This window comes from Pristis pectinata, chromosome 16 (assembly GCF_009764475.1).
Source record: "Pristis pectinata isolate sPriPec2 chromosome 16, sPriPec2.1.pri, whole genome shotgun sequence".
In the NCBI taxonomy this organism is placed as follows: Eukaryota; Metazoa; Chordata; class Chondrichthyes; order Rhinopristiformes; family Pristidae; genus Pristis; species Pristis pectinata.
The window spans coordinates 22,187,023-22,208,503 of NC_067420.1; the positions used below are offsets into that span (position 1 = coordinate 22,187,023).

Consider the following 21,481-nt stretch of genomic DNA (forward strand, 5'->3'; position numbering starts at 1 on the left):
TTGAAGCACTGTATACACCGCAAATAGGGCACAACCTCACAAACTACCTGCCTCATCAGGTATCTCCTGCCCCACCTCAGTAGCCACCTCAGAACCTACAAAACTGAGAGGAAGTAACTTACTTCAATCATAAGGGTCTTCTTAAGAAGAAGATCTTTTGAGTCTCCATCATGTGCATAACCTCTGAATGATTTTGTTATTATTTTGTATTTTATCTCTTTAGATATGTGAAATAATTGAACACCCAACGGGCAAAGTGTAGTTAGCTGAATTTGCCAAAAATACCTTTGTTACACATTACTGTGAAAAGATACAGGCTCTACATTCAATATTTAAATTTCTAACTATTTAATATTTAATCAGTTATTGAAAAAAATGTTTAGACTTCCCTATATCACTCCAGTGTTATGAGTAATGTGCTATCCCATTATAAAAAAGAGTTCTCAATGAAAGTGCAGACACATGAATAGTCTCAATGGGCATAGACCTTTGCAAATCAACCCATGTACAAACAAAAGGTCTGGCACGTGTGCTCTGACCCAAAGGCTAGAGTGTCTGGTCTGTCTCAGTTCCAAAATTCTGCATTGCTAAACATATTGCACCTTTCTAGAGGGAGCTTTCATGGCAGCTGGCAGTCTGGAAATAAGCCAGACACGAGCCAGAATACAGACTGAGTTTGAGAGGGCCATTATCAACATGTATTAAACTGCAGCTGTCAACAGACAAAAGGTAACTCCCTGGTTTATAATTACAATGACATCCGTAAATCTCCATCTGCCAGGGCTACAGCAGTCAATGGTCATCCAGTGCATAACCTAAATCTTGACCTCCAACGCAATGAGCATGCCTATTGCATATTAACTGACAGGCAGAGAAGGTGCTCTTTCTGAAGCAGTTACATACTGAATGCAATAAAGCTGTTTAAATTTTCATGAGGCATATGACATAACATATGTTAGCACATGCTGTGATTGTATTGCAGCATGAAAATGCCTTTTCAAAATGGAAAATTAATGGCACAGGCCAATATGTGTAAAGAATAGTTTTCAGAATTTATCACAGATAAAATAATATTAAAACATAAGGGGATCAATTTTCAAAACAATTCTTATATTCTTTATTATTGAAGCTATTTAATAATTAAACAATCACCTTTCAAAATACCCACCAAATATTTTACGCCTATGTTTGACTGCATTGTTGTGGTGTACTTACACTTATATGCATTTAACTCTGTTATTGTCTTAAGTGTACAATGAATGAAACAAAAATTAGAAAAGGGAAGCTGAATTTTATGAAACAATTTTAAAACTTAACAAGATATATGGCCAGAAGAATAGATTACAAGTTCACAAGAGGTTTTACAATTATTCAGTAGCAGACAGCTGTGAAAATACGTTTTGCAAATAATAGGTAATACACCATATTCTCAGTAGTTCCACATTCATTTTGTGCTATATAATACTCTGGATGTATAGAATTAGATCTATTCCATGATATATTGATATTAGATTGTTCTTTTCTCTGGAGCAATAACTTCTACCACAGTATCCACACAAATTTTTACAAAAGGACAATTGAAAAATAGTGCATTTTCAATCCTCTAGAAAAGAAAGCTAGTTTTACTAAACCTGACTGAGATCCTCAAATAGTTAACAGGCTGATTGATTGCCATTGTATATTTGAGTTTTGATAGGATGCCTCACAATGGGTTTCACTACTGGACAGAATCTTATGGGATAAGCATTTAGCTGTGTTCTCATACAAAAGGCCAGTGATCGAATGTCTATGTAGTTTGATGATTAATACAGTTTGAGAGTAAAAAAGGGCACATTTTTAAATGTTGTTAGTGTTTAGCTGGTGCTATTTACCTTGAGAAGGAGAAAAGATATTACAATCTAATCTTGAAGCAATGGTGGAATAAGCCTACAAATATTTGGATGAAAGCCAAGCATATGTATTCCATTATGGATTTCAAATTAACATCCGTTTGAATGGAAAGAAACCTCTATGATACAGTGTCCTAATTTTATATTCAAGACCACTAAAAATAGCATGAGTAAGAAGTCCAGTAAAATTTGTATTACAGGAGCAGCTGCTGGATGATTCAGAAATTTCCAGAAATCCAAATGTAGAGAAGGAATTGGGATAATGCTGTTGTGTTTTGTGTCTAACTCTTCTCTACAGCCTGCAAGTGAAGCAAAACTCTTTCTACACTCAACCTGAATTATTAAGGGAGACTATTCTTTGCATCTCCAAAGATATGCAAATATATGTTGTGAGACAAGAGACTACTTGCTGCGACTCTCTTGGTCAAGAAAGGATTAACTGAATAACTGTAGACTGGTTAATCTACTATCAGTGGAAAATTCTTAGAATCTGTAATCAAGATCAAATTGGTATAGAGTTAAAAATATTTGGGTTAATCCAAAACGGTACATACTTGTTAAAGGACAGTGTGATTGCTAACAAAGCCATACAGCCTATAGTGTGTAGATTTGCCAAGCCTAAGGACCCATGGTTATGAGACACGTGGTTGCTGGAACTATTTCCATTCTAATAGAGAATATATCACCTTTGTGGAGATTTTTATTGGTTGAATTAGGAAAAAAAGATTCTTCTGTTGAATTTCAGGTATGAGGAGCTACCAACTTCAACAAATCATTAAAGAAATGCCATATAAAATTCATAAAAGTTTCTTACACAAAGAATTTTTGGAATGTGAAAAGTTTTGACACAGATAATGACTAAGGGAAATTTATTCAACAATATTGCAGATCCTAAGGAGAATTGTGATAAGTATTTGAAGCAGAGGTAGATATGAGAATATTGGGATCGAGTGAGATAATCGATTATTGCTCCAGCATGCAGCCAATATAAAGGAGAGATGAATGTCCTTCTCCCAGGTATGTATGTGGAATCTTAATCTGATGGCTTTTGGAGGAGCATGTACATATGAACATCTTTAATATTATGGGGTGAATGATGTGTATGGTTCTACAACCTCATGTTACACATAATTTTTTAATAATAGTGGGAGGGTGCATAAATGGAAGCATGACCCTAATTTCAATCCACTCCCCATGTGAAAACCCCTACCTTCTGCTGTATTTTATATCTTGATTCTGATGTGAGATATACTTAGATTTTTTTGATCACTTACGAAGAATTTCCTGACCTGAGATGTTTGTAACTGTGTGATTAGAAGTTAGAGAGACTTAAATATGCAGTGTTTGGAGAGTTGAGCTAAAGATGTTGGATTATAATTGGTATGAAGATAGGAGAGTAAAATGTTAGATTGGGCATGGGAATTAATTTAAATTATATTGGAGTCTACAGTAAGCTTCTTTCTACAATTTGGTGATGATAGCAGTTCTGCAAGGGATGAAATAATCCCAGATGTAACAAGAGAAAATGACAATATTTCAGAGGGGAGGAAAAGGCAAAAGTTGGGCGTTCGGAGGTTGAGCAGGAAAGTTAGTTGAGGGAACAAGTAGTGGTTTTCCAAGTGAAAATGTGTTGGATACTATAGTGAAAGGCAGAAAAAGAGATATGGGTAGGACAAAGCTAGAGGGATCTAAGTCCAAAGAACAGAGAGAGACAAGCAGCAGCATTGGATAAAATTCACTATCTTCACTTTGAAGACAGAGAAGTTCCATTTAATAATGAATCTGAGGATAGATCTGTTGGAAAGAGAGGACATAGGAAGTGTTTGTGATGAAACACAGATGTTTGATGTTATTCTTGCCACACTGAATGATCCCACAATTAAATAGAGAGCGGTAGCAACATCTTGAAATGTTTGCTCTCGGGCTTCAGCCAATGATGCATGTCATAACTCTGCTATATTTTTCCCATGCATTGGTGCCAATGTTGTACTTCTGTTCACAAATGATTCTACTATTATAAAGACTTTGAGTTAGTAAAGTCAACATGCCTCCCCAAATCGACATCAAGGTCCCTCAATGTTTTTAGTCTTTCGCTCTAGCTTGGTTTTATTCAAACAGGCCTTTCCCAGGAAGTTTTTTTTTGCACTGAGGGATAGAAAGAATGTGGGTCTCCCTCTTTGGATGACCAGCTGTTTTCATAGTTATTAAAACCTTAAATGAAATGAAAAAACAAATGGTACACAGATCATGTTTCAGATGAATGAGTTGCTGAACTGAGCTATACCATTCTCACCCTGCAGCTCTTCTGTTTTTATTCCGTTTTGAAATATCACTTTATGCATGGTCCCTATTAACTCCTTAGGAGTGCAGTAGAATTCACTGCTTCATATTTTAGCCTGTAAATTACTGTGAACAATATCACTGCATGAAACTTACACAGTTTAATCAAATATTTTCTGCTTTTTTTCAGTATACACGTCATTTAAGAAATGTAACTGCATTTTTTGTTGCTTTCGGAGAAGATGGCTGAATAGCATGTGGTGAGGTACAATGGTGGTTAGAGGTCTGGATTACATATCTGAAGATACAACTCCAAATCCCACCATGACAGTTGGAGTAAATTAAGTTCAGTTAACTAAATCTTTAATTAAGAAGTTTGTATGAGTAATGATGACAATGCAACACTGTTTCCCATTGTAAAAATCCCAAATAATTTGCACATGTCCTTTAGGGATCTTCATTTGATCTGACACATTAAATCGTAAAATTCAAGGATGGTCATTAAAATAGTAACAACCACACCTCATGAATAAATTCCCTATTAAATGATTCTTAGTGTTGGTACATTAATATTATTCAGTCATTTCTGGATTTCCTTTCTCAAGCTGTGTGGTATATCTTCTTCCAGAATATCTGCACATTCTTGAATCTTGGCCAATTTTATGCTTTTAAAAGTTAATGACAGAACACCCTATCACTGCACTCTAATAAACTGCGTTTGGAGCCATTTTACACGGATACATTAAATTAACTCATCCCTCGCACCTCTTAGTTCTGCACGTATGCTTAACTCTACGTGGAAACAATAGAAGCAGGGTGAGCTCTGCGACGTTTCATTGGCTGTGCTCTCTGGATACCGGATAGGTGTGGATTACTCAGGTACAGATCTGACAACCAATGATTTTTGACATTGTTGCTGTATTGGTTCTGCATTAAATGATTTACATTTGGATCATCAGTCTCCTGCGCATCCGTTTTTGGGCTCTGACAATGACTAATAAAGGATGAGAGAAAATATTTCTGTATCAGAGTGAACTCTGTGGGTGACAAGCAGTGGTGGGGAAAATGCGTCAGGGGCTGGTAATGTGAATCACCTGTAAGATCACGAAGACCGACTGTACATGATTTTTGTAAAGCACAGACCAATCACTCAATCTTCTTACTCTCATATGATTTCCCTTTACACGCCAAGGAGGAAGGATTTCCGTAGGACGTCCGGACTGGCATAGATTGGCCCAGGTCTTCGGACAACCGAATTCTCGCTCCCAACCAGCCTGACAGCTTCACAAGATTGTTCAGCATCTTCTTCTAAGTGGTCGGACGTCGCGTTTAGGAGCGCCCGGCTGTGATCAGCTCCATTGTAGATAGAATCTGCATGTTTCCTACAACAGGGGGTGTCATGTCATTAAATAAATGCATTCCGCCAGTTAGCAATTAGATCTGTCCACTCTTGGTCATTCTGATGAGATAGCCAATTACTTATAGAAGTGCTTTCCAGACTCCTAGTCCCTCCCAATTGAAATGTAAAGGCAACAAGCAGGAGCTGGACGGTAGAATGGAATAGAGCGAAGTGAAGTAAATCCGAAGCAGGTTTGGTGAACGGGAACGTAAAACTAAAAACAAAGGGAGTAAAAGAGCGAAGGAAGGAGAGAAAGGGTTCGGCCTCTCCACCCTCCCCTTTGTGTTACGGACCTTAATGTTCACACAACTGACAGTATTTGTGAGTTCCCCATCCTGACTGGGGTTGGGAAGGGAGGGGAAATTGACGGAAAATGCCAGTAAAACCATTGGGAATTTCTTGCCTATTCAAACCACAATAGTATAGGCAGGAGAAAACTAAAGGGTTAATTTCTTAAAGGTTGCTGTCCCGCCCACAAATTAACAGGAAATGAGTCCTTTGTCGGACGAGTTGCATACTGCACATGAAACCAGTCCGGACAAGGCACTGAAGAGTGGGTAAGGCAATCTGGAACTTGCACTTTCAGATCTACCACGAAAATTCTTCACTTGCGGTTTTGCGATCAGTCCACACCGTCGGCGGTTCGTTGTGGCAAAGGAGAAACGATTGTTTTGCAGGTGGTTGTTGCATTGTACGATCAGATCACACTCGGTGGCTCGTTACACCGAGGGAGGAACAATTCTTTCGCAGGTAGGGAGTTACAAGGAAAAACCGCGGTGCCCGATTTATACTCGATTGTATTCGTGTTCGAAAGGTAAGTTTGGGTACTGTTCTAAATAAAAAAAATCTTACGTTTGATTTTTATGTATGTTTTCATTTATATTTCACAAGTTGTGATGATCTCTTGTCGTCGTGAGCATGGACTAAAGGACGGTTCTGTTCAACAGCGAGTGTCTAGGTGCCCTTTTTTTTGGATCTCGTCCGACTGTCTATTCTTTGTGTCACCCTCGACTCCGAGCATTGGTAGGCTATTTAACTGTGGAAACCATCAATCCTGCCCGTAAGAGATTTCTTCCGTGTTCTAGGTGTAGTGAAATAGGACACCCGTTTTTATTTGCTATTTCAATCCATCCAGTGCGCAAGTGAAATATGTCCCTCAGGTGACTGCTCGGGTCATTCCAGCTAAAGTTGTGTGAGGGCAAATTCACAGGATAACCGCACCTGAGACTAGCCAATTTTTTTTGTTGCAATTTAATAAAGAAACTTAAAACACAAAATCCAAGCGGAAACTAGGTCAAATTTCGGGAGAGCTGCAATTCTGGAGGTGGTATTTTACAAGGAGGCATGAACTGAGGACGGTTGGCTCTCAAAAATGGACCAAATACGTCTCTCTCGGTCACCAGCAATAAAGCAAATCCTATGGTCATTGTCAATTCCTAGTTCGTGAATCTACGTGCAAATTTACTGTTGTAGTTGTCTACCTGATATCAATGACTATACTTCAGATGTACCGTAAAATGTTTTAGTACACGTTGTGATCATGAGAGTACTTTAGGCTACGTTTATTTCCTTGAAAGAACCGTACTTTTGTTTTAAAAGACTGTTCCGTATTCGGTATTTTCAGCATTTTTTCATGTTATCAATTGTAATAGCAAAAGAGAACAGTCGGTTCTTACATCCAATATATTCTGAGGATGTATCAGATATGAAGTCAATGCGTGGAATTAAAATGAATTGACTCAGTGAGGTATTGTTCCATTGGAAAACGTTCTAGAGACGCAACACCCAAAACATATTTCATTGAAAGTTTGGAGTAATATTAAGGAAATTTGCAAGAAGTGCACTGCTTTCTTCAGGTCCAATAGAAAACTAATAAATCCTAACTTAACCAGAATTCAATGGACATCAAACCATTGATCAGTAAAGAAAATGTGGTAAATTTAGTGTTGTACTTGTTAAACTAAGCATGCAAATATTTGGTTTTGTTGATAAACTTCCACATTAACTAGGTAGGACTTACTACCAAAAAAAAGTTCGCATTGAGATTAATGAATACTATCCACCACCTTGAGCAAAAACATTAATACAAAATGCTTCTCGTTTTATTTTAAATGGCTTGTTGTGGGTAGTCAAAAGTAGCAGGAACTTACTGCAGTGGATATCCTAGAATATCTCTAGATATCAGAAGAATTGCAGGTCATTTCAGGAATCTTGGGTCACTGAGGTCATCGTGCTAATTCTGATGGTGAACTACATACTAATAAACCTTTGATAATATTTGCATTGTTTGTGGTCTTCCTCTTGACCTAGATTAATTTGTGCAATTTAAAAACAAAATTAAGACCTTCATTCAGTAGATTCAGAAAGCATACATTTTGTTTGTACTCTTGTGGAATCTCTTGGGACATTGTGGTGTATTGTAAGTTTTTGTATAAGTAAATGTAGTTATGATTTTGTTACAAAGGAATAGGACAAATACTGGAGATCCCAGTTTATTGGCCTAGATTAAGCGAGGAAGCCTGGTTTCTCCACAAATGGTGAACAATTTTGCATTTTTAGCTCAGTGGTTATGTTGATATGAGCTTCTCTGTATTATTGGCCTATATCTCTTTGTGGCTATTAAAAGAAAATCAGAGATGTTAATCATGAAAAAACAAGATGCAAGATTTGGACCCTTGAAATGACTGCTTTACTTGCTGGATTTGTTTTAAGGAACATCAAATTGTGTGACCTAGAGTTAAACACCCATCTCTGGCACCTGCTTTCAAATTAGTGCAGACTACATAGTACACTAAAAGGATGAAAGTCCTTCCATTGTTTGCAGTAAGACTGTGTATGTAACATCCATTTGGATTGTCTCAATCCACTACATGGTAGTGACCTATGGTACAAAATCCTCCCTAATTTAGGATTATTAAGTCTCACTATGTTAGGTCACAAGACATTTGGTATGGGAAATGTAAAAAAAAATTGTTATGGCAGATATGAGGTTCTGGCTGAAAAATGTTAGGCGGCTTTGGGGATCTTTGTTCCATGTCTAGCTGTGTTGTGTTTCTGGCTCGATGTGCTGCTCCTAACATTTGTGTGTCTTAAACGGGAAGACTTATTTTCAGCACCAGCATTTTTAATTTTGATGAACTTGGATTTAAACAAAAACTGCTGCAATCACTAACATTTTAAGATGCATTTACTTCTCTTTCAAAAAGAACAGATATTTTAAAAAGTATTGGCAATGTTACCAAATCAATCTTCTGGCAAACGTTAGTTATCATGAGGGAAACTTCTGAGGGAACCATCTGGCAGATGGAAGCCCAGACACTGAAGCAGATTTGACTCGACAATCAAGAATCAACAAAAAAAAAATGATCAATGGCATTGTAAAGGAGATATGTGAACAAATAATTGAAAATCTACTTGTGTGTTTGGAATGTCCTTTATCTTTCTATAGCGGAGACTGATTTGGTAAAGATATAGTGAGAAAATAACTGGGGAACTGGGTTTTGTTTTATAACAAAGTGAAACTACAAGAAGAGAATAGAAAAACTAAAGTAACAGACAGCAAGTGTTGCTTTTAGGAGAAAATTCATATTTAGATAAAGAAATGGTGGAACAGTGGGACAAAGGAGTTTTAAGTTGCATTTGATAGCACAATTAACTTTAATTGTGCTATATGAAAAATAATTCACTATTTTGACCACACACTACATTCACACAGGAAGTGAACAGAGATGGACAGGCTCATGCAGAGAATGGTTGTTGAGACTAATTGATTTTTAAAAAATATACATATTCTCAGGCAGAGGCAGCATTTATTTGCCCATCCCTAGTTGTTCTTGAGAGGTGGTGAGCTGCCACCTTGAATCACTGCAGTCCTTGAGGTGTGGGTATACCCTCTCTGCTGTTTGGGAGAGACTTCCACAATTTTGACCCAGTGACAGTGAAGGAACAGCGATATATTTCAAGTCAGGATGATGTGTGGCTCAGGGGGCAACTTCCAGTTGTTGGTGTTCCCATGCCTTCGCTGCCCTTCTCCTTCTTGTTGGTAGTGGTTGGGTTTGGGAAGTGCTGTCTTGGTGAGTTGCAGTACATTCTGTAGATGGTACAAACTGCTGCAACTGTACTTTAGTGGTGGAGTGTGTGAATGGTTGTGGGTGGCGTTCCTATCTAGCAGGCTGCTATATCGTCTATAGTGTCAAGCTTCTTGAGCATTGTTGAAGCTGCACTCTTCCAGTCAAGTGGAGAGTATTCCATTACACTCCTCACTTGAACATCGTAGATGGCGAGGAGTAGGGAGGTGAGTTAATTGCTGCAGGATTCCTAATCTCTGATCTGCTCTTGTTGCCACATTGTGTATATGGGCTCCTCCAGTTCAGTTTCTGGTCAATGGTAACCCCCAGTATCATTATTGATATCAATAATGGGGGATTCAGTGATGGTAATGCTGTTGAACGTCAGGGCGTGATAGCTGGATTTTCCCTTGTTGGATAGTATCATTGCCTGGCACTTGTATGGCATGAATGTTACTTGTTACCTATCAGTCCAGGCCTGGATATTGTCCCGGTTTTGCTGCATTTGGTAGTGGACTGCTTCATTACACAAGGAGTCGTGAATGGTGCTGAAATTTGTGCAATCAGCAGCAAATGTCCCTACTTCTGACCTTGCGAATGAAAACTGAGCTCTGAGAAGTAGCTTTAGGTGCATTAGAAATCAAAATATAGGGTTACAAAACGTTGTTCTATGAGCTAATGCTAGGTTTGAGAAGAGGCAGTGCATTCAGCAACTGTTTTGGAGATGGATGAATACTTTACCATTATGTTACCCGTCTCTCCAAGCTGAGTCAAAGTATTTTATACATAGAAAGTGATCGATACAGGAACAGAAAAGGAGACAGCAACAGATTAAAAATGTAGCTTTTTACATAGTGGAAATAACTTTTTTTTCCAAAATGGCGTGAAGCTACAACATGGTGCGGTGCCTAACTATAACCACGCCATTTTATGTTTGGGCCCAGTTGCTGAATTTAATCGGCAAGGTACAAGTGCCAAAAGGGCATACCACTGCAGTTCAGTGGTTTCACAAGTCTGGAAATGGGGCAGCTTCTGCAAGCAATCATCTTTGCAGCTGGCTCCATTGTTCTATAATGTTGAGGGAGGCAGTTAATATGTTGACTTAAATGTTGTTCATGAAGTTTGGGAGATTTTTAAGTAATCCAGTTGCAAGCATGGTTGCAGACAGATGTATAAAACAGGATACCTTGCTGAGGTGCACATCCAGATTTAGGACTTAATATGATGTACATTGACTAGTGTCATCAATTTCATGTTTTATTTTATTGTTAAATTCTATGAAGTTCCCACAGGGACTACAAGTTGGCAGGAGTCTTGTTATTACAACCTGCAGATAACTACTTTAAGCAGCAGTGAATTATAGCATTAGGTGGATCAAGCTGCAGCAGAATTAGCATGAAGGATATTTTTTGCAATAATATTTATTTTCCAGCTGTTTGAAGACGATTAGTTGGGAATGTATTCTTTCAGTAAGTAATTTTGAGATTGTAGCATTGCAGACTGCACCAAACTATTTAAATACAAACATGAATTATTTATTTACAACTTTATTCACTCGGGTACTCTTTCATCTTGTTTAACTCTCCTCTCTTTTGTTCATTGAATATTGAGGATCAAAAGAGCTATTATCTTGCATATTGGTATCTTAAATATTTTCTTCTTATCACTTTGGGCATACAAGGTAAGGTTTTAGCATCTTCCCTTTCTGCTTCTTCAAGAGTTACGAAATGTTGTTGCATTTAATTGGAACAGTTCAGACTCTGGTCTTTCAATGGGAGATTTGCTTACTGAATTCTGTCTTTGTAACTTTTCATATTTCTTTTTCATTTAAATATTCTGACACTCCATAAATTGTTCATTTTTTCAGGTCTTGTAAAACAAGACAAACATACGTCAGACCACATTCTTGAACGAATTTAATTACATGCCCTCATCTACCTCATCTTGCCCCACTTCTCCATGCCCACCACTACATTCCATTCCCCAGCCCATTCTATAATTGGAGAAAGTAATATACTTGTTGTCCAAGGCAGGTTCTAATTTCATTTGTTTCACATTTATAATTGTAAAGGAAATGCAACAAGGGCACCAGGGTTCATTGTCTAGGACCAAAAAGGTACATTCAGTCAACATTGCACAAGGTTCCATGCCAGTTTTGTCCTCAACCCCCGAACATTAATATTCTACCATGCAAGTTTCCTAAGGCATCATCCACAATAGAAAGGCACTGAGCACATAGATGCACAAAGCCCTTTCCTGTGTTAGCACCACCACTACAAGGCAAGCATGGAAAATTAAAAAAAAATTAATAGAATAGATTGGGAAGAAGCTTTATTTTTGGTGATGAGCTGGTAACTAGGTAACAAAGCATTAAAATTGGAGCTGGGTTGCTCAGGGGTAATGTCTAGCACTTTTTCCACACTAAGTAATGGGGAAATCAGGACGTCCTTATCAAAAAAGCTGAGGTTAGGCCAACTGAAAATATCACAACAGAGACTGATAATTTTTTGGTAGTGAATGGTATTAAGGCATACAAAACAATGGCGATAACATACAGATCAGTCATGATCCAATTAAGTGGCATAACAAGCTTAAGGGTCAGAATAGGAAACTTTCCCTTGTTTTACACAACCCAGTAATCAGCATTGTCGGCTTTACAGTTGCTGTGGGGTGTTTGCAGACTCTTTGACTACTGCAAGCTCTTTATGTGCATTTCTGACAAAGCATTAAAGTGAAGATGTCTACCATCCATCTCCTTTGATTTGTTCCCTCTGAATAGCTCCTCCGCGAGATAAATTTCAATCAAAGATCTGATCCAATTTGGATTGACAAGTTAGTTTTAATATTTATTTTAGGGAGTGAGAAGATGGATGACCAGTCATATAGGACCAGCTTTGTTCTGTTTCTTGTAGCAGTGTCAGTGAAGTTGGTCCTGTTCAGCTTCTAATCCATGATAACCACAGAATACTAATTGGCAGCGCCATTTCAGTGACGAGAGTATGGACTGACAGGCACCTATCCAAATATAAGACTTTCAAGTCATACAAACAAAGAAGAATAACAAGGGGAGATGGTTAATATCCTTCAGGGAAGGACATCTGCCATTCTTATCTGGTTTTCATGGGTGATTCCAGACTCTCCAATGTGGTTGACCCTTAAAATACCTCAGTTCAGTGGAACTTGGGGAAGGGCAATTAAAAACAAAATGTTAGTATTGCCAATGAAGTGCACAACTCTTCATTGAATATAAAAAAAATGTTTTTCAAAATGGTCATTACTTCATTGCTCGTGTAATGTGGATATTTCCTTCCACTTGTCTTTCCAGGTTATATTCAAATTCTCCTGTAGACTAGTACGAGATGTATTTTTGTCGAAGGAGTTGTGAATGAAGTACGAGAAGCAACAATAAACTAAGTTATTTGGCCCAAAGAACCCCTACAAGGGTCTTCATACTATACTATCCTCAGATTCTAGAACTTGTATTTTTAAAATCCATGCTTGCTGCTTAATATTAAGGTCTGAGCTTTCGTTCAAAGGTAACCACTTGCAGCTGATTCAGGTAATTGAAGGTTCAAGCCCCGTTCCGTTACCTTGATCACATAACTGAGTTTGGTATTTGAGTGCAGTTCTGAGGGAGTGCAAAAATATCGGAGGCACTCAGTAATTCTTTTAGAAATGGTAAGGTGTGGGCCTTTCTGCCTTCAAGGGTAGATGTGAATGACCCTGCAACACTGCTCAAAGAAGAGTGACTGATGCTTTCTAGTGTTCTGGCCAGCATTCATTCTTCCATCAACACTTGAGTAGTCTGTCATTCATTCCTTTGCTGTCCATGGGTTCTTGCTGTTGCAAATTACCTGCCACTCTTCAACACACTAACTGGTTCTTCAATGGCTATAAAATGCCATGGAAGCTCCTGAGAACTGGAAAGTGCTGTGTAATTTCAAATTCTTTTTAAGTTAGTGCTCCATGTTGATAGTATACTCCTCTGGTATTATTGCACTACCTTCTCTCAAGAAGGATTACTTTCTTAAAAAAAAATCTATTCGGTTAATGGATTTGTTTCCTGGGTCATTTTCTTCAGCATACATTTGCCTGCCTTTTAATTTAAAACTAGTATTTGGGGATTTTGACATGGTAATAAGCAGCACAGTGAGTAAGAGAAGAACATTACTTCAAATTAAACTTGGAAAGTGAAATCTGATAACATAAAATTATAACAAAAATTACGAAGGATTTAAGCACCAAGTAAATTGGCTCAATCTCCTCAAGGCTGCATTTTATATCAAAATTCCAGTTTATTAGCTTGCATGAGTAGATCTATATGTGCTCCTCTTTATTGCAGCTTACCCTTTTCTCTCTGTGTATCTCTTACTGGCTCTAATTTTGTCCTTTCTTACCTAAGACTTATGAGATTCATATTGGCCCATTTACCATTGCAAGGCCTACATTACAGCCATAGAGCAATATGGGCCCTCAACCCAACTTGTCCATGCTGACCAAGGTACCCACCTAAACTAGTCTCACTTGCCCACGTTTGGCCCATATCACTCTAAACCTTTCCTATCCATGTACTTATCCAAATGTCTATTAAATGTTGTTATTGTACCTGCCTCAACTACTATCTCGGGCAGCTTGTTCCATATAGGCACCATCCACTATGTGAAGAAGATGCCCCTCATGCCCCTTTTAAAGCTTTTTTCCCTCACTCCTTAAACCTATGCCCTCTAGTTTTTGGTTCCCTTTCCCTGGGAAAAAGACTGTGTGCATTCACCCTATCTATGCTCCTCATTATTTTATACTCTTTTATAAAATCACCTCTGTCTCCTACACTCCATGGAATAATTTCCTAGCCTGCCCAAACTCTCCCTATAACTCTTGTGTTCTGTCAACAGCCAAAGATTCTAAGACTAAGTGATTTCATCACCACTGTATGATTGTTATGACGCAGGATTAAACTGAGGTGTAAAATTGACCGCGGAATGCAAGCAGAACCTTGGGGTGCACGCTGAAATTTTGGATGCTCTACTTCCATGTGCATCTGCATAAAGAACACTAGCCTCACAGCACTGACACAAGTCTTCCAGCAATGCACATTTGTCATTGATGTGCCACCTTCAGACATGAGTATATAATGAAGAAGCCACAAGGGAAAGTAGGTTCACTCACATGTAACCCTAAGGAAGTAGATTTGCTCACGTGTAACCTAAAGAGACAAACTCAACCTTCATCTGTTGGGAGATCTGTTGGAGAAGTTATCAGCAGAGTTAGCTCGGATGTAAGTGATGAACCAGATCATTGTTCAGAAGAGGTGTTTGGCCACCCCAGGGAGAAACAAAATCTCAGATCCATTCTCCAGATGGCCGCTTCTTTCATAATTATTTCCAACGCAATACTTGATAACTTTTCACAATAGTTCACTCCAGCTTCAACTCCAACTTCAGCTGCAATTCCACTTTAAGTGCTTTCCCCACGATGGGATATTATGTAGGTTTATTGATGATTCCTCCCTGACTCCTAAAATTTCAAGTCTTTAATGTGCATAACCAGGTAAGAAACTGTGAAGCATGCTACTTAAAGAACTGCAGAACTGGAAGGAATTTGTGTGAGTTCTCCACATGGTGCTATTTTGATGTGTAGTTATAAAAATAACTAAATTTCTGGGCCAGTATCTTTTATGTCAGAAAGGTTCCATTACAAGGAAGCACATTAAAGTTAAGAACATAAATCTGGTAAGGCCCTGAAAATATTAGGAGAAATTGAAGGTGTAGTCTTCTGTAATAGGTGAAAGTCCTGATTTATTGTAGCTATTTATGTGAACAAACAAAGTATGTGAGGAAGAAATTGGATGGGGAAGTAAATGGCAATTGATTAGGAAAATGTAGTTTGCATGAATGTTAAGTATTAAACTAAATGCCAAACCAACCTATTTGTAAAGCTGGACCTCAATTCTATATTCTAAAAGCCCAAGTGGATGGAGAACTAAACAAACTGAAGTGGCACAGAATATTGGTGAAAGTGTCATGGTCTGATTGGGTGACATCTATCATAGATCTGCCAGGCATGATGGAGGTTATAAACAGACCCCTTAATAGAGTGGTGGATGATGAACAATACCCTCTACCTACATAAGGTTTGTATGCTGAATTAGTATCATCACTAAACATGTTTTATGCCCATGCCCAACTTAATGTAGGTGAAGAAAGCAGAATCAACATGACAATTAACACCCATAAGGGATTGTACTCGTACAAGGCTACCAAATGGGGTAAAATCATTAAGAAAAGTATTCTAGGTAATTGAATTATCTTTAGTCATGTTTTTGGGACCCAGCATTGTTTGTGTAATAAGGATGATATTCTAAATGCAACCTCCACAGAGGAGGAAAACCTTAAAAAAAACAAAGAAGTTTTCGGTGAGGTTCATCAAAATAGCACCACGCTTAAGAAAAGCAATTGTGCCTTTGTGCAGAAGGGAGTGATTTATTTAGGTTTGTGAGCAGATGAAAATTGTCTGCAGATAATTAAAAAGAAAGCTGAGGTAATTAGATCCAGAAAACTCAAAAACATCAAGCTCTAGTCATTTCTGGGGATGATCCAATATTACCCTGGATTCCTATTTGACGTAGCCATGCATGAACTCCACTTCATCAGTGATGACGTAGAAACAAACCATGGCAAAAGCTGTTTAATCTATGAGAGAAAATCATCAGCAATGAGGTGAATTTGGTCCATTATGATATCAACTATATTCTAAAACTTACTTGCAAAGCTTCTAACCATAGAATTGGGCAGTAATGGAATTATGGAAGATTTCCGTGCAGAACATTGAGATAATGAATATGAAGGTGGTGGCCAGAGGACCTTTCTATTGATCTGGTGCTGACAAAGATATTGAAAACCATAGTCAGTAGATGTACAGTGTGTCAGAATTGCAGAGCAGTCCCTCCTAAAGCATTACTCTGGTGTGGAAGTGACCTCGATCATTCCAGCAGATCTCTATAGAGTAAAGCATCCTGAGTATCAACACAGAATGCACTATAAAAGGTGTCCTATCAGACAATGGTTCATAGTTTAGATCACTCTAGTTTGAAAAATGTATGAAGAGCGAGGGAGGAAAAGAAGAGGCAGTTGCCATTGTAAAAGGGGCAATGAAGAAATGGGTCATGGAAAGTCAGTCAAAGGTCACAATGAAACATCAACATGCAACATCTGTCCTAACCTATGGAATAACATCACACTCGATAACAAAGGCACACTCCAATAGAAGTGCTAGTGCACAGGACACTTGGGACATGCCTGAGGCACACCAGTTTGGGAGGAAAAGTAGAGGAAAGGCAGCTCAGACAGAATAAGCATCTCAACTCAAGCTGCAAAGAGAATATGTTCTACCTACATCTTAGAATTCATTCCCAAAAATTTAATGGGAAGGTAAGACAACAGAAGATGGGACATTGGGGATATAGTGAAGTTTGGTGGGACATTCTGAAAAGTCTGTAGATTACTTGTTCCTAGAACACAATGTCTGGGAGAATAATAAAGAAGTCTGCAAAATTTGAAGAGTATCCCACATTGGTTCAGGGAGAACCAACAATACTTTTGAGGAGAGTCAAGATAAGAGCTTATGAATCCAAAGATGGATGACACAAAATTTGCTGAATTTCTGAGTTCAAAGCAAGTCACCAAGGAACTGCTGCAGCGATCAGAGTATGATTCTGATGGGTTAAATTTGTAAAGATCTCAATCTTTATCATTGGTTGTAAATATTAAATACTTGGACTGCATTTGAGTTGCCAGAGGTGATAAGCCAGTTATTTTAAGGATTGTATCATGTGATTTAATTGTACTTTGATCTGCAACAATGTACAGGTATATATACAAAATTCCACAGGCTGTCATGATGAACCCTTAAGTAAGCTACACATGCATTGTTTGAGTTTCTCATATATCAAATATAAGTCAATTGTACAATGGACTTTGTAAGAGATTAAGAACTCACTGAGTACACTGACTTTGTGAATCTAACAATTAAAATCCACCTTGGGTTTGATATTTTTTTTAACGTATTCACAATTTGCTTGCATTTGCAGGAAACTTTGTGAACAAATCATTGTCTCTATATCAATACTAAATATATTCAGGAAAAAAATTGTATACAGGCAGATATAAAACAAAATGTTGAATAAATTAAGCAGGTCAGGCAGCATCTGTGGAAGAGGAAAAAGTCAACTTTGTTTTTTTTTAATTTCAGATTTCCAACACCTGCAGCTTTTTCTTGATTTTCATTTTGTACAACAGGCTTATTTAGTTTTGTTCCAGGAAATTTTGCTCTGAGTTACTTTGCAAACAATGCAGGATGTAGACCTTGCCTCTGTCCTGTCCCAGCCCATGCCAGTTAACTTTAAGCAACAGATGGGAGAGGTGCAGCCAGTAGCAATCTGGTAGAGGTAAACTGTACCACCAGGTGTGGTAGTACAGTTCACCAGCTGAGTTTTTAATATCTTCCACTAGAACCCCATGGTGTCAACTGATTTTTGTTGTTGGCTATCTATGAGGAGCAGAGCAGTATTTGAGTGCTACATGGACTCAATTTGATGATTATTGAGTAAAAGTTAATAATCTCCTATTCCAAAACAGATACTTGAATTTATTTTTACAAACATCATCATTAATACTGTTTAACTAGGCAATTTTATCAGTGTTGCTTGTGGAGTCTTGCTATGTCTAAAGTCAATGCTGTGTTTCCAACAATAAGTACATATTTCTATAAAGTCCTTTTGGATGTTCTAAAATTGGGAAAGGGGCCTAAGAAATGCATATAATTTTAATTTGCACCTTGCTAATCATAGCATAATTTAATCGTGGGCTTTCTCACGATTCAGGCAGAGACTGATTCAGGTTGAGCAACCTATGTTTGGCAATACAGATTCAGGGGAAAGTGGGTGGTGTTCATTTCATTTGAAATAACAAGTATCTTAGTAAGTAGCTATTGCTGGAAGTTTGTGGATTTTAAGAGATTTAAAGCTTAACATTTATATTAATATTCCTCATGCCTTTCAGAAAATTCCTGCTGGCTGGAGACATTCACAACACCACAAACAAGACTCTAAAGCAGGAATCAAGAATCTGACAAGTAATTAGCAAACCTGGTGAAAAGCAGCTCACAACTTTACTGATGCATTCAACTGGATGAATTGGATGCCAAGCATTATGCCCCAGTTATGATGAGTGCAAGTGGATACTAAGTCTTGGGTCCCTGGTAACAAGAAGCAGTAGGTGATAAAACAAAAAATGCTGAAACAAGTTTCAGGTACCTCTACTTTCACCCCACCAGTCCCTTTCCGGATCCTGAACAAGGGGCCAGATTATTTTCGAAAGCAGATGGAGAGCAGCATCCGGAAGCCAAGTGCTGTAGAACGGCTGGAGGCTGATAAATTAAAATATGTGAAGAGCCAACAGGTAGCAAGTACTCGACAGGAGCCAGTGAAAGCAAGTGAACCTGTCCTATTACCAACCGTCCGAAGGACCCTCCAAAGTCCCAGGAAAACCTCCATTGCTGGAACCAACAGAACAGAGAACTCTGATTGGAGAGGAGCTTTGAACCTGGAGACTCTGAGAAATCTAATCCTTTTCTATGAGACACCAAGTTCACCAACAAAACAGTCAAGCTCTGCTGAACAAGCAAAGAATTCAAGCTCTGAAAACCTGCAGAGCCACAGTGACCAGAAGCCTGTGAACAGCCTTGGGTCAGAGCTACGTGGCAACATTCTTGTGCCAGCTCACAACGCAGCAGTGAGGCGGGTGGATGTGCGCCCAAGTGTGAGCAAGCGTGTCAGAAGTCCACCATGCCCCTCCTTGCCCAAATCAAGACTTCCATCTTCCACCAGTTCCAGGGGTTCATCAGGAAAAGTTCACCCTGAGCTGACCACCCGGCAACAACTCTCATTGCACCGATCCAAGTCTGATCTGAGTGACCGCTACTCACGAGTCAGTGCCAACTTGGAGCGATTCTTCAACTATTGTGGCCTGGATCCCGAGGAGCTGGAGAACATGGGGATGGAATGCTTGGCCCGAGCCAGCTCTGACATAGTGTCCCTTAAGCTCCACAGTGCTAGTAACCTCAGCTCAGAGTATGGTCGTTCCCAGTACAGCAGTGCAATTGAGGAGAAGTCAAATGAGCGCATCCCATATGGGATCTCCATCATTGAGCGCAATGCCAGAGTCATTAAATGGTTGTACAGCTGCAGGGAAGCAAAGGAATCACAGAGAGTGTCACCTGTATAAGGCAGGAGATGCTGGGACAATGGAGAAGAAGCAGGAACTGAGGTTCCATGATCTTGTCTTTGATGTAGTATTTGCGATTTCATTTGGACTGTGAAACTTGAGCTTTTTTTGTTCATTACTGCCATTGACTGCCTATTTTTAAAGGGTTTTTGTCAACTTTTAAAGGGCTGTCCGTATCTAAACTGTGAAAATAAGACTGCACAATTTCACTTAATATTTTCAGTCTGATATAAACTGAATTATGTGATTTATAACAAACAGAAGATCTTCATTGACTTACATGATCACTACAAATGATCTGAAATGGGACGAATCTGTACAAATTTACTTCTATAAGTTTTACTGCTTAACAGCAGTAAATAAAATATAAAAATATACAGCAGGTCATTGACATTTCAGAGAAAAGACAAGATAAACCATGGGTACAAATGTGTCATCCAGATGAAGATTATCCTAAATATGAATATCATTCCTACTTTAGACATTGATCTGCTGTGTTTCAAACTTCAGAAATTAATGTTACCTTTTTTGTCCTAGTAGTAAATATGCTTTTTCTGGAGTTAAAGCTATACTAACTCTTCCCTATCACACTCTGTATTTGTTTCTCACAATTATCTGGTCTTCTTAACACTGAACCTTTTGTGACTGTCACATACTTTAAAAGATTGCAAATTGATGTTTTGCTACTTAAGTTAAAGGTCAATACCTGTAGGTGTGAGAATACAATCCTTGTGTTTTGCCTTTGTAGAGTAGACGTGATATTCAGTGTAAGGAAATTAGGGCATCTGAATTATAATCAATATCATACACTATCTGTCTAGCTACATTCAGCTTACAGTTTGAATCAGCTTTGTACTGGTCAATAAAGTAATACCAAAAGTTTTGGAATGACTGCTTTCAAAAATAAAACATGTAATATACAAAGTGGCCTGGATTAATAATTTAAGGGCAATGAGTTTAAAACTCCACCATAGCAGTTTGAAAATCTGAATTCTTTTTATAAATAAAAAGCTGGAAATGGGTAATAAACTTGGAGCTATTGAATTGTCATTGAAAATCCAACCCCATTCACTTATACCCTTGAAAGGATCTTGCTATCTTTATCAGGTTTGGCCAATATGTGAGACCAGTCCCACACCATGGTGTTTAGTCTTTCAACTATGTTTTAATATGACCCACAAAGCCACTTAGCTTTAAGAGAGGGCTTTCTGTGGTAGATTATGCAAGTAAGATTATCCAAATTTTGATGTTTTACCTTAATCCTTAGAAGTACCTAAAGAATGAGGCACCTGTTTAAAATGGAAACTAGGTCTGCACATTGCTTAGACAGATTATAAATCTGATTCTGAGTTTGAGGGCACGAAGAGCTTGCATCCAAATTGTGTCTTTCACGATCTTAACATACTCAGCTGCCAGGCATTTTGGAATTTGAACTATTAAAGTTGTGAATATGAGGAAATGCAGCAACAAATCTGTACCCAACACATTTCTACAAGCAGTATTGAGGTAAGTCCCCAGAAAAATCAGTGGTTCTGGTTTAAAAAAAAATTGTTGATCAAAATCCCA

General features: G+C 38.3%; 1 protein-coding gene across 6 annotated transcripts; it reads left to right on the top strand.

Annotated features, from left to right (window-relative positions):
• Nucleotides 1–3,340: 3,340 nt before the first annotated feature.
• LOC127578823 (protein FAM110B-like) lies at nt 3,341–21,079 on the top strand. 6 transcript variants are annotated; one of them, XM_052031304.1, is made up of 4 exons: nt 3,341–5,889; nt 6,155–6,318; nt 6,460–6,591; nt 18,692–20,904. In XM_052031304.1, exon 4 carries the CDS (start codon nt 18,923–18,925, stop codon nt 19,913–19,915), a length of 993 nt encoding a protein of 330 aa, XP_051887264.1. In that variant the 5' UTR covers nt 3,341–5,889; nt 6,155–6,318; nt 6,460–6,591; nt 18,692–18,922; the 3' UTR covers nt 19,916–20,904. The 6 variants fall into 6 exon arrangements, with proteins under 6 accessions (XP_051887264.1, XP_051887261.1, XP_051887260.1 ...); XM_052031301.1 differs by having other exon boundaries at nt 3,341–6,318; nt 18,692–21,053; XM_052031303.1 differs by lacking the exon at nt 6,460–6,591 and having other exon boundaries at nt 5,848–5,889.
• Nucleotides 21,080–21,481: the final 402 nt, after the last annotated feature.